Raw genomic sequence first — 13,449 nt, 5'->3', positions numbered from 1 at the left:
ATAAAAAAAAATCAGATGCATTCTCTACTATGCATGTATTATATTCAATATTTTTTTTCTGATATTAGATTAGCTACAGATTTCATTACAATAAAATGTTGATTAGCAGATGAAAAGAAGCAAACTGCAGTTTAAAACAACATGCATAAGGCAACTTCAACGATCACACAACTGACAACTGGGGTTAAAATAAGATATATTGAGGTGTAAAAAGGCAAAGCTATAAAAGGCAAAGTATAAAAATATCAGTCAATGTTCATTTTTTAATTTCAATGCCAATTTAAATAATAACAATAATAATCATCATCACTGTTTTATTATATATACTAGTTAAAATGATACAGTTCAATTCCCCAAATGGCCGCTAGCACGAAAATAAGAAATAAAATAAATCCATTAGTAAAATAATTTCTTTTATCAAGTAATTTGTTAATAAATTCTAAGTCTAATTATAATTATATTTATAAAATAAAATAATTGTTACATAATTGACTTGAGTATTTATTATTTTTTTCCCATTTATCTCAATAATTGGATAACTGATAAGTAAAATCAGAAACTGAGAATGAATTCAATGACTAAAATTGTGTTGACGACACAACACACGACACAAAGAAAGACACAGAGAGGGACAAAGCGACTTTTGAGTCAGATTTTTTTTTTTTAATGCTTCTCCAATGGAAAGGCTTCACAGTTAAGACTCGCTTGCTTGGAAACAATGGCGGCGCGGGGGTGCGAATGTGAGGGTTGATTCAGTGCTTTCACAACATTGCAAAAAAACACAAGCGAAACCTTCACTAGCATCGCTAACACAATGGTTGTGTTTGGAACCACTCACGATAGTGACCGGTGGTCTCGGTTTTTGTAGTGGAGCATTAACGACCCGATCAATGAGTAATTCTGAACTCTAATCACTTGGATTTTTTGTGTACTTTTTATTGAGCTAACCACACACTAAAAAACGTTGGGTTATTTTCTTATCCCACACGTTGGGTATCTGTGGATTTTGAGCAAATTAGGTCACTTTTATCCAAGGTTGGATGTAATATTTTGCCCCAGCAGATCGAGTTGAAGACTGTAACTGAATTGGAATGTTGATTCTACCTTGGAAATGTTAGTAATATATTTATTTATTTATTTATTTATTTAGTTTTAAGCACAGCTATACTGATAATCTGGTCACCCATGTATTGGTAGTTTGTAGCATTAACTCATTAGCATGGGTAATTTTTTTTCCCTTGATGGATCAAAATCTTGACCCAATGTGCTTTTGGACCCAGCGATGTGTTACCTATTTCACCCAACTTGGGTCACCAGAATGTAAATAAACAGTGAATGATTCCGAACACAGCTAACGTCTAAAAACACATCAGAGCAAGGTGGAGCTAAGATGGAGGGCTGAGGTGAAATGGTTACTTCATGGTGGGTGAATTGGTGGGATTTTTAGGCTCCCTCTTCCTCGCCCTCCTCTTCGAATTCTCCCTCCTCGGCGGTGGCGTCCTGGTACTGCTGGTACTCGGACACCAGGTCGTTCATGTTGCTCTCGGCCTCGGTGAACTCCATCTCGTCCATGCCCTCGCCCGTGTACCAGTGGAGGAAAGCCTTGCGGCGGAACATGGCGGTGAACTGCTCCGAGATGCGCTTGAACAGCTCCTGGATTGCCGTGCTGTTGCCGATGAAGGTGGCGGCCATCTTGAGGCCGCGCGGCGGGATGTCGCACACGGCCGTCTTCACGTTGTTGGGGATCCACTCCACGAAGTAGCTGCTGTTCTTGTTCTGCACGTTCAGCATCTGCTCGTCCACCTCCTTCATGGACATGCGGCCGCGGAACACGGCGGCTACGGTTAAGTAGCGGCCGTGGCGGGGGTCGCACGCCGCCATCATGTTCTTGGCGTCGAACATCTGCTGGGTGAGCTCAGGTACGGAGAGGGCACGGTACTGTTGGCTCCCCCTGCTGGTGAGGGGGGCGAAACCCGGCATGAAGAAGTGCAGGCGGGGGAAGGGCACCATGTTGACGGCTAGCTTGCGCAGGTCGGCGTTGAGCTGGCCGGGGAAACGCAGGCAGGTCGTGACTCCGCTCATGGTGGCCGACACCAGGTGGTTGAGATCACCGTATGTGGGCGTGGTCAACTTGAGCGTGCGGAAACAGATATCGTAGAGAGCCTCGTTGTCAATGCAGTATGTCTCGTCCGTGTTCTCCACCAGCTGGTGCACCGACAGGGTGGCGTTGTACGGCTCCACCACCGTGTCGGACACCTTCGGTGAGGGCACCACGCTGAAGGTGTTCATGATGCGGTCCGGGTACTCCTCGCGGATCTTGCTGATGAGCAGCGTGCCCATGCCGGAACCGGTGCCACCACCCAGCGAGTGCGTGAGCTGGAAGCCCTGCAGGCAGTCGCAGCTCTCCGCCTCCTTCCTCACCACGTCTAAGACCGAGTCCACTAGCTCGGCTCCCTCCGTGTAGTGGCCCTTGGCCCAGTTGTTGCCGGCTCCGCTCTGACCTAAATAAAGAACACGCAGCATCAAGGATCACATGATCTTCTACATGGGCCAACTTCCAGAGACCAACAAATATCTCATTAACTCATTCACTCCCAGCCATTTTCACTGAATTTTCCAGCCATTTTCCCCACTCCCGGCTGTTTTACTTGATTTTGACTGATTTTGCAAGGTCCGCAGAATATTCTGTTCAATTGCTATAAAAGCATGGAACTTACCAAAAGAAAGATTAGACTCTTCTTTCATCAGGAAAGAAAGTATATTTCTACCTGTTTCCGTTTTGTAGCAGTTAGCAATAGAATATAGCTAAGTTTCATCATTATTCACAAATCTGTTTCAAACAGTGGGGGAAACAGCCTGCTTCCCAGCTTGCCCTGGTTGATTTATTATATTCTGCTACCACCTTCTGGCCATTTTTTAATAACTACCATTGCTTCATGTATTCTTTTCAGTTCAGAGGCTGCGTCAAAGCCTTCTGTATGCTATGTCATTAAAAAACAAAACAAAACAAAACGTATAAATAGGATTTGGGACACTTAAAACATTTAAAATAGAACGTATTTATACGTTTTTGGGAACAAATGAGTTAAAAATTATTAAAGTGGAATTCAACCTAAAAACTTCTTGACAATATGTTCTATGCAACCCCACTTGTCCAAATACGGGTTTCTGGTTAATATTACATTAGTGGAATATGAGTTGAGCAGCAAAATCCAACAGTTTTTATCGATGTCAGAGGGCGGTCATTTTGCCACTTGATTTCGAGAGAAAATGACATCATATGTTGCTCAGGGCTCAGATAACAACCAATCATAGCTCAGCTTCAGAAAACAGGTGAGCTGTGATTGGTCGTTGCCTGAGCAACTATGATGTGATCTTCAGTCAGCAAGTTGCAAAATGGTCGCCCCTGAAATGGGTAAAAATGACTGGATATTTCTGCATAACTCATATTCCACAAATGTAATGTTAATCAGAATGTCATGTTTTCTCTTCAAAATTATGAGTCTAACAAACATTAGTTTCAATCAGAAAATGTATTTATTTTTTTTTTATTTTTTTTTATTTTTTTTTTTTTTATAATTGTGATAGTTACAACTGACCACCTCGACAGCACATTTTCAGACTTGAGCAGAAGGATTATCAGTAACATCAAAAGCATTGAAATGAATGAGATGATCATATTCTTCAAAAAGGATTTAATTGACTTTATTTAGCTCAGCAAAAATAAGAACTTCCTCAGTCACACTTTTTAGTAGATGATAAACATTAATGTTCAAAATCAGTGCACGGAATAGGAAGGATTTGTGTTCACTCTACCAATGATGAATTTATGAGTGTGACTTACCAAAGACAAAATTGTCAGGTCTGAAGATCTGACCGAAGGGACCAGACCTGACGGAATCCATGGTTCCTGGCTCCAGATCCACCAGGATGGCACGGGGGACATACTTCCCACCTGGGAAAAGGAGGAACCAAGTATCATTACTGCACATTGGGACAAGCGACAACTATCTTTAAAGGGCGTGGTTGGAGTGATGTCAAGGAACATGGTTCTGGACCAGAATTGTGGCCTGGTTTTCATTTTGTATTTCGTTTTTTCCATTCGATGTAAAGTATCCACGTGGTAGATTTGTGCCTTTAAATTTTGTCTGATTGCTACAAAATAGGAGCAATTGCTTGACAAATAGATGACCTCAAATTGTGAACCATTTGACTTTTCTTTGTTAGGTGAGAGCAGAGAACGGTATCTCAAGCTTGTCCAAAATGACTTGGTAAGATGAAAAAATAAGACCAACAACAACAACAAAAAAGCCCTGATTGATTAATTATTGATGTAGGAATGCATCCATGGCTTTTGTCTGTCGTTCATTATTTATTCAATAATGTTTTGAAAAAGCGCAAAATGAAGCCTCGTTTACCCGTGGCCTCGTTGTAGTAGACACTGATCCTGTCCAGCTGCAGGTCGCTGTCGCCATGGTACGTTCCGGTGGGATCGATGCCGTGCTCGTCACTGATCACCTCCCAAAACTGTAACAGATTGATGATGAAGATGCACCTCATTCCAATGATGGGAGCATTAACGTGCATAACATTAATACTATATGGTAGATGAAGTCTTACAATTGTGCAAATCTGCATTGATTCACTGTTTAATTTTCTTTTCACTGCATTGAATGAATGCGTATATAAAAATGATTGGAAAACCATCATGTAAAGATCAGTATCTGTATTGTGATACAAAATTAAAATTCAACATGAATAAAAGCCTGTACGTGCGTGTGCGTGTCTGTATAGTTTAAATGCAAAAGAAATTTTGTGAGGTATAACTAGGTCAATGAATAGGAGGATGGGGGGGAGGGGCTCCACCCGTTGATTGAGTCACATAATGGACCGAACACCCTGCACAAAAATGCATTTAAACCAGAAAAAAAAGCCACAACTCACATGCAAAATGCATGCAAAACCTTCCTTCTGGAACATTCTGCGAAGATGGGTTGGGCTTTCCTACCTACGCCACGGTCAGCGAATGAATGAACGCACGCACTTATCTGTGCACGTCCAAAAATAGCTTTAACGTGACAGCATGACGATTACCTTAGCGCCGATCTGGTTCCCGCACTGACCGGCTTGCAGGTGCACAATTTCGCGCATTTTCGGCTCCGGATGAGGGACGTGGAAGGTTCGAGAAGAAGAAGAAGAAGAAGAAGGAGACGGAGAGAAGCGACGATGGCTCCCGGCTGCACAAACGACGGCTGTTTCTCTCCGAGATGGATGCGCCGCCTCCCTCTCGGAACACTTCTACTGGGGCTGAAGCGGTGGCGCAAGCTGACGTCATCGCCATGGCAACCATAGAGCGGAGGAGAAGGGGGCGGGGCCGCGGGGCCGTGGAAGCGTGGGATAGGGTGCGACGTCCATGAGATGCTTGCATTGTCTGCAAACGCACTCTGTCACCTCGCTCACCTTTTTTTTTGTGTGGATTCGGAACATGTTTTAAAAATAATTACTTTGATAGACACGTTTAAAAATAGAACAACACAATTATTTTTGGATGCCACCCATTCGAATGAGTATTCACTGGCCACAACTGGTACACTTGAGATCTAATGGGCCTACAAAGAGTATATATGAAATATTTTGTCTTTACTAGGATAATAATAATTAGCCATTTTTAGAGAAAATATAGTTGGGCCTGTGAATTTTCTGTCCACCCATCATGTGCAAACTCAAACAATCAAGTAAATGGTTTGTTTTTCTTCTAAAAACCTGAATATGTATGAAATATTGTTCGATATAGTTAAATCAGCCAGTGGTGGCTTTGCACAAGGTAAGCAGAGATGCAAAGATTGACCTGAATGTCTTCTGATAAGCAGCACTTGAGTGCTCGGTGAAGTATATTTAGAATATTTTTGCTCTCTATATGTGTCCATGTCCAGCATAGGCACAGTATAGTGTACAAACATTTTTTTTGTTATAGTCTTTATGAGTGCTCGATTTTTCCCCATTCTGGGCTGTGCTTCCCAAAAAAAAAAGCTATTCCAAGTCACAAGGCTCTGGCTCTATACCCCGGTTGTCATGGCAACTAAAACCCGTATTGTTTTTGTATGCCCTAATTTTCATTGGATTTGGTTTCCATCATTTTTTTTTCCATTTAAAATCTGTCCCTGTTTTCATACAGCCGTTCAGTTTTCGTGCAAAAAAACCCCAAACAAACAAAAAAACAACAACAAGAACAAACAAATCATGTGATTCAGCCATTCATTTCTTGGAATCGCTGCTCGTTCATCCCAATTATTTCGTAAGTTGTGCAAAAAGCATTCAACAATGGCAATACATATTGACACACTATAATAACGGTGGCATATTAACCTGCTCAATGTCAAACCTTCAACATAAAAGCTTACATTAACAGCGTAGTTTCACCAAACTTTCTTTGGCTACTTGTTGGCTTCTTTAGCAGTTGCACTAAATAAACAAGGACAACATAGTTTATGTGTGACTGCTAAAGAAGCAATCATGGGTTGAAGAAAGTGAAATGAAACTGTTATTGCACTGGAGTAGAATTATTTTGAAGGCCCGACTTTTGATAAGACATGTTTTGCTGATGTTGGCTGAATCTGTCCGAGTGTTGTCCACCAGAACGGAAGGTCAAGGTTGTTATTGAGTTGTTAATAAAAGCTTGGATTGTGGAAGATGGCCGACACTGGACAAGAGCGAGGTAGCAGGTGCTACTTTGGAATCCCGTGACATAAAGTCCAACTAGCGGTAACACCCCCACCCACCTTTCACCTTTCCCTCCTCCAACACACCTGACTCAAATGATCATTATCATTATCAGGCTTCAGGAGAACTGATAAACTGATCATTTGAATCAGGTGTGTTGGAGGAGTGAGACATATTAAAACATGAAGGATAGAGGCCCTGGAGGACCGGAGTTGGACACCCCTAAAAAAAGACGTTGCTGATGATTGATCACAGTTCTCTGACATTAAGTTGTCCTCAGTTAAGAGTCATTGATCTCAAAGATATAACTTTGATATTTATTTCTGCACTTATTTTCAAAAGGACAAAAATTGCCCATTCTTGTTCTCAGTGGCTCACTTAGCAACCAAACTTTTGTCATGAAAGTGACTGTCGAGAATTAATAAGGGTGACTAATTGCTAATGTGGCATGTCGGTTCTGCTAACAGCAACAAAACGACGCCTGAAAGCGTCGACATCCTGCATGATTGCATTCCACAGTCGTGCAAAGTAACCAGCCAGCAATCGGCCAATGACGCTCAACTTCCTGCTTCTCAGCGCTGCCACATTTTTGTATTGTTTTCTGACTGTGTCCCTCAGCGGCACCCACACAAGCCTCTTCGCAAGCCAGCAGGAAACAACTTTTTTAGCCAATTCTCAGGCTCACTAATCTGGGGAATTATGTGAGAATCTCCGAGATCTTTTTAAAGCCCTGCTTATTGGACTAGACATGTCGCTTCCGGAGGAGGACCTCACGTGCCCCATCTGCCATGAAATCTTCTCCGACCCGGTGGTGCTGTCGTGCAGCCATAGCTTCTGCAAGAGATGCCAGGAGCAGTGCTGGGACGCGCGCCTCCGCGAGTGTCCCGTGTGTCGGAAGAAGAGCTCCAAGTCCAGCTTCCCCAACCGGGCCCTGAAGAACATCTGTGAGGCCGTGGTCTCCCGCAGGGAGTTGGAAGCGGTGGAGGAGAGGCTGATGTGTCCCCTGCACAGGGAGAAGTATAAGCTCTTCTGTTTGGAGGACAAGGAGCCCATCTGTGTGGTGTGCCAGTGCTCCAAGGCGCACAAGGACCACCACTGCTCACCTGTAGAGGAGGCGGCGATGGACTGCAAGGTAGGACTGCAGGGTGCTAGCTCATCAATCTCCGCCAGGGTTGCACTGAAACTAAAAACAACCAAAAAGATTCAGGAGCGGCATGTTTATGCAAGCTCAAGAAAGAGGCAGTGAATAGTTATATGTGGAACATTCATAAATCTAGCAGATAGAAAAAGTCTACACACCCCTGTCCAAATCCCAAATGTCCCAAAAGTTCAACATTTTCCCACATGCGTAATGGAAATTTTGTTATGGTTTGATGAAACTAAGGTTGGGTTACGTTACGTCATTAAATAGGCTTCAGGCTTCTGCTAAAAAAAAAGAAAAAAAAAGCTGTATTTGGCGTTAAGACAACTCTATGTTGACTCCTATTTTACATGTGTTTGAAGGTGACTGGTTCATTCTGAAAATAGACACTTCCCATTTATAAGAGGGTGTGCACACTTCTGCAACTATGTCAGAGTTGCAGATTTTTACTTCCCTATTTTCTTGTTTTTCAGTTGAAAGGTTATATGGCACATTAATGCTGTAAAATGTTTTGAAATAATTTATCTTGTCTGTTTTTTATATCACAAAACCTGGCATTTGAACCAGGGTGTGTAGACTTTTTATAACCACTGTATAAAATTGTAACATTGAAACATGCATAAAATCACATCATATGCTACGCAGTGAACGATTTAAGATGACAAGACCATACTAGTTTTGATTAATTTTTGATTAAATGACATGAATTAACTAGATATAAATTGCATTTAAAAAAAACAAAAAAACATTCATGAAATCACCAACATGGATAAATAACAATGAAAGTGAGCAAAAATATAAAATTAATTACTTGATTAAAAATATAATTAATTTTATTTTATTTTTTTTTAACACAACATTAAAATGTCACAGAATACAGTAAATACATTTTCAATCAAATGAATGCAATCCCATCAAATACATGAATAAAATAAAATAAAATAAAATAAAATAAAAAATGCATGGAAATAAGGAAAATAATTAAATGTTATCGAACAAATAAAATCTCCTCAAATAAAATTTGATAATTCAGCAAATACAATTTGTTGAACAGCTACAATTTCCATTAAATATACAAATCTATAAATCAAAATGCCATCATGTAAAATGCTATTAACTATATAATTGATTAAATAAATTAAAAGTCCAACAAAGTAATTATAGAATATTAAAGAAACAAAATTTCTGTAGAAAACAAGAAGGATTCCCCCCCCCCCTGCATTCATCATCGTGCGTCTGACAAGAATGAGGAAAAAAATGACCCAAAAAAATTACTTCTTCATCAGCTAATCAATTGATTGATATCTTTATTTTGAATATAGCAAGATTATTTGAATATATGAATAAGTGAAAATAATCAAAGAAAGAAAAGACGAATTAAATACAGGCAAAATCAATGATTCTGTTTATCCTCTCCTTGTTTTTTTAAACCATTAATAAGCCGTGGCTTCAACCTGTCAGCCCTTTGTTCTTTCAGATGTAATGCATCCGAAAGGAAGAATAAATAAAACAAACTAAACCAAACTTTGAGTTAGCAGGTAAACACCTCCATGCAGAATGCTGCTCTTCAAGTCTGTCCATTTTGACACATGCAGCTGTGAAGAATTCCAACTAGTTCAAACATTAGCACTGTATGCTAGCTCATCTCTTTCGCTGGCTTTTCAGGACAAACTAAACGAGTCCCTCAAGAGCCTGCAAGACAAACTGGACAAGTTGAAGATGATTCACAAGTCCTCCGCTGACATGTTCAAACACATCAAAGTGAGTCACTCTCGTTCATTAATATATAAATGAATACATGAATAAATATGCAGTGATGGTCTGTGGATGGGACACCTGGTAATTAATCCTCCTTTTAATACTACTATCAGAGTGTAATTATAGAAACCATCAATTGTAAAAGAAACCCTTTTTAAATGAAATAGACTTTTGACTATCCCGTTTAGGATCAGGCGGTAGAGACGCAACGTCTGATCCGGGGTCAGTTCGATCAGCTCCGTCAAATGCTGGGTCGGGAGGAGGAGGCCCGGCTGGCGGCGGTCAAGCGGGAGGAAGAGGAGAAGATGGCGGCCATGAACCACAAGATGAAGGAGATGGCGGCCGAGGTGCTATACCTAACCGAGAGCATCGACGTCATGCGCCAGCTGCTGAAGGAAGATGACATGGTCTTGCTGAAGGTGACAGAAACATCCTGATGTTGACAGAAGAGCATCGACATGACAGTGATGCTGTCAGCATCCAAAGGATGCTTTGTGAATATTGAGGATCAACCAGCTCAATTGCATTTCACAACTTTCACAAGAACATTTTTCATGGCACTTCTTTTTTTTTTAAATCTAAAAAAACAAAAAACAAAAAAAAAAAAAAAAATTACATTAACTAAATGCAAATATCATATATATATATTTAAAGCCAAGTAAAAAATATATTCAGCAAATAAACATGATGCAATGAATAAAAAAATACATTAAATAAGTACAAAACAAAAATATAAATGCTATTGAAGAAATATAACTGGAACTAAATACAAATTCCATTCAAAAGAATTAATAAAACAAAAATGTCATTAAATAAATAAAGTAATGAATTATAAAACAATAGTAAATGAATATAAATGACAGAAAAATAAATATGAGGAAATATGTCTATAAGTATGTAACCCTGAATTAATACTATTAACTAAACTAAACAAAAAAACATACTGTAAGTTTTAAAAATCATTAAATAAATTAAAAGGTTCCATTATATACACTTTTAAAGTAAAAAAATAAATAAATGAAAAATCAATTACGACGTAAAAATTCTCTCAAACCAATAAAATGCTATTACACCTTAGAGTATAATTGGCATTCAACAAATAAAATACAATATATGTCGGATAATTGTCATTAAATTAATAATTCTTTTAATTATATACACGCTATCCAGTCATATATACAGGTCAGTGGTCTGCAGCAAGTCATTTGGAGTTCAGAGGTAAAAAAAATAAAATAAAATAAAATAAAAAATACTCAGAAAAACAGAAGTTGGTGCTGATGTTTTTTTGGATTCCCCCGTTTTTTTGAATAATTTTATCCCCCTGTTTTTCTAAGTAATTTTTCTGAATATTTTTTTCCCCTGTTTTTCGGAATACTTTTTGATGACAGAAAAAAAAATATTCAGTAAAACAGAAAAAAATATTCAGAAAAACAAAAAATCTAAGAAATACTCAAAATACAAAGCTCCCCCAAAAACATTTGTCAGAAAAACAGGAGGGTTTTGTTTTTTTGTTTTTTTGTTTTTTTTCCAAGGGAATGCAATACGCTTCCCTAAAAATTTACTTTAACCGAATAGCAACTTTATTTAGTCTATAAAAAAATAAATAAAAAAAAACAGAAGTTGGTGCTGTTTTTTTTTTTCTTCTTTTTTTTTTTTTTTTTAAATGTTCCTGTTTTTTTTTTAAATAATGTTTTACCACCACCACCCCCACCACCCATTTTTTTCTGAATATTTTTTTCCCCTGTATTTCTCAGTAATATTTCCTCCTGATTTTCTGATTTTTTTCCCCCCTGTTTTTCGGAATTTTTTTTTATGACAGAAAAAATATTCAGTAAAACAGAAAAAAAATATTCAGAAAAACGGGAAAAAATACTAAGAAAAGAAAAGCTTTTTTTGTCTTTTGTTTTTCAAGTGAATGCAATGCGCTTCTGTAAAATTTTAACACTTTACATAATTAAAATACTTAATGAAATAATTTTCATTAAAATTATATATATATGTGTGAATATTTCATGAAACCGGTCAATAAGCTCATGAAATAAATCATATTTAATTAGCATTGAATTTGAAAATGGTGTTTGAGATTCCCTGTCTTTCTTTTCACAGAAATGTAAAGATCACGAGGACAGGTACGTAAACATTTGAAATGGATCCAACTGAAATGTTGACAAATGGTCACTGGAACGGAGTGTGTGTCGTGATAACAGAAACACATCCTTGGGCTCTGACAGCATGTGCGGCATCCTCATTGATGTAACCCACCACATCTCCAACCTCAAGTATAGAGTGTGGGAGAAAATGCTGGAACATATTGATTATAGTAAGTTTGTATGTTTGTGGATGTGTGGAGTGACTGCATGTGTGACGGGATGGAGTAAGAATTTGTGTGTGTCGGGAATGTGTGCTTGTGCGTTGAAAGAGACTTTGCAGCTTATTTCCTCTTTTCAGCACCGGTGACCTTGGACCCAAACACAGCGCACCCTTGCCTCATCCTGTCCGACGACCTGACTTCCTGCCACTATGAAGACCAGATGAAGTATTGCCCCGACAACCCGGAGCGCTTCCACGTGAGCGCCGAGGTGGTGGGCACCGCCGCGCTGGGCTCCGGGAGCCACCACTGGGTGGTGCAGACGGAAAACAACCACGACTGGCTCCTGGGCGTGGCCTCCTCGTCCATCCCCAGGAACATCGAGGTCAACGCCCGGCCCGAGAACGGCTTCTGGACTCTGTGCTTCAGGGACGGTGAAATCAAGGCCATGACCTCCCCGCCAAGGGCGCTGGTGACATGGAGGACGCCGGAGCGAATCAAAGTGCACGTGGATTACGACAAAGGCACCGTGAAGTTTTGGGATGACGACACTGACTCGCTGATTTACACGTACGAACACACCTTTGGTGAAACGCTGCTTCCTTACTTTTACACGCAGAGTGGCCATCCGTTGAGAATCCTTCCGGAGAGGGTGCTTGTCACCATGTTGAGGCAATGATACTCGAATGGAACATGTTATGGAGCCTCAGTAGACCCTTATAGTGTGACGTCACGTTGAAGTGTGCCCCTTGAGGTGGAGCGCAGGGCGTCAATGCGAGTGAATAAGAAAATAATCAGTGTGACCTAGAAAATAGGTCAAACAGTTGATAAATTAGCAACCAATGATATGATGATCTTGTGTGCAGCCTACGGATGCTCTAATTAATGGCTCAAAGGGAGATGATATATCTCATCTCTCTTTGATATCATTCTTTCGGATGCCGGCAGTGATTCTATACCAGGCAGAAGACAGTGAGGAGTGAAAGACGAGCACAGTGGCCAGCATGAAACTACGACGCAACTGCTTTGCACCTGCAAAAAGTACAAGGATATGCTCAGATCATTTTATATCAGGTAGTTTTTCTCTTTCATATCCGCCTGTCTACCAGGAAAAAAAATATTGTCCAATCATGTTTATTTTGATAGTCCCCAATCTTTGTGAAGTAACTGTAATACTGCATAAGAAATTTTCGAGAAACAAAAAGTCTTTATTCTTAAGCTATGATGTGTCCACTACAGAGGACATTTTTTAAAACTTAAATGCTAGGCTCAAATACAGTTTCAATTAAAAAAAAAAAAAAAAAAAAAGTCCAACTAACATGAGGCCCAGGGCTTGAGTTTGTCACAGTTGCCTTTAGAGCGCCCCGTTGTCATGGTGGAACGTGTTACCTAAAAAATGGCCACCAATACAGTTAGTTACAATTAGTTCTATGATGTCAACAGATTGACTCTTTAAAGTTGATTTATTCAATTTTTATCATTTCCCAAGGGGGGGAAAGGGCTCATAAATATAAAGATAGAT

At 39.7% G+C, this 13,449-nt stretch overlaps 2 protein-coding genes across 3 annotated transcripts; one reads left to right on the top strand and one right to left on the bottom strand.

Annotated features, from left to right (window-relative positions):
- Positions 1-641: 641 nt before the first annotated feature.
- tubb4bl (tubulin, beta 4B class IVb-like) lies at positions 642-5,310 on the bottom strand. Its single transcript, XM_077497599.1, has 4 exons — positions 5,095-5,310; positions 4,419-4,527; positions 3,845-3,955; positions 642-2,501 (listed from the first exon to the last, which is right to left on the bottom strand). Exons 1-4 carry the CDS (start codon positions 5,149-5,151, stop codon positions 1,444-1,446), a joined length of 1,335 nt encoding a protein of 444 aa, XP_077353725.1. The 5' UTR covers positions 5,152-5,310; the 3' UTR covers positions 642-1,443.
- A 1,603-nt stretch (positions 5,311-6,913) lies between these two features.
- Positions 6,914-13,235, top strand: LOC144002309 (zinc-binding protein A33). Of its 2 annotated transcripts, none has more exons than XM_077497446.1 (6): positions 6,914-7,852; positions 9,527-9,622; positions 9,808-10,038; positions 11,726-11,748; positions 11,851-11,939; positions 12,068-13,235. In XM_077497446.1, exons 1-6 carry the CDS (start codon positions 7,469-7,471, stop codon positions 12,604-12,606), a joined length of 1,362 nt encoding a protein of 453 aa, XP_077353572.1. In that variant the 5' UTR covers positions 6,914-7,468; the 3' UTR covers positions 12,607-13,235. The 2 variants fall into 2 exon arrangements, with proteins under 2 accessions (XP_077353572.1, XP_077353564.1); XM_077497438.1 differs by having other exon boundaries at positions 11,827-11,939.
- Positions 13,236-13,449: the final 214 nt, after the last annotated feature.

The sequence above is a fragment of the Festucalex cinctus genome, chromosome 1 (assembly GCF_051991245.1).
Source record: "Festucalex cinctus isolate MCC-2025b chromosome 1, RoL_Fcin_1.0, whole genome shotgun sequence".
Taxonomy (NCBI): Eukaryota; Metazoa; Chordata; class Actinopteri; order Syngnathiformes; family Syngnathidae; genus Festucalex; species Festucalex cinctus.
Note: the sequence above shows the minus strand (reverse complement) of the source record. Positions and strands in the feature narration are given on the sequence as shown.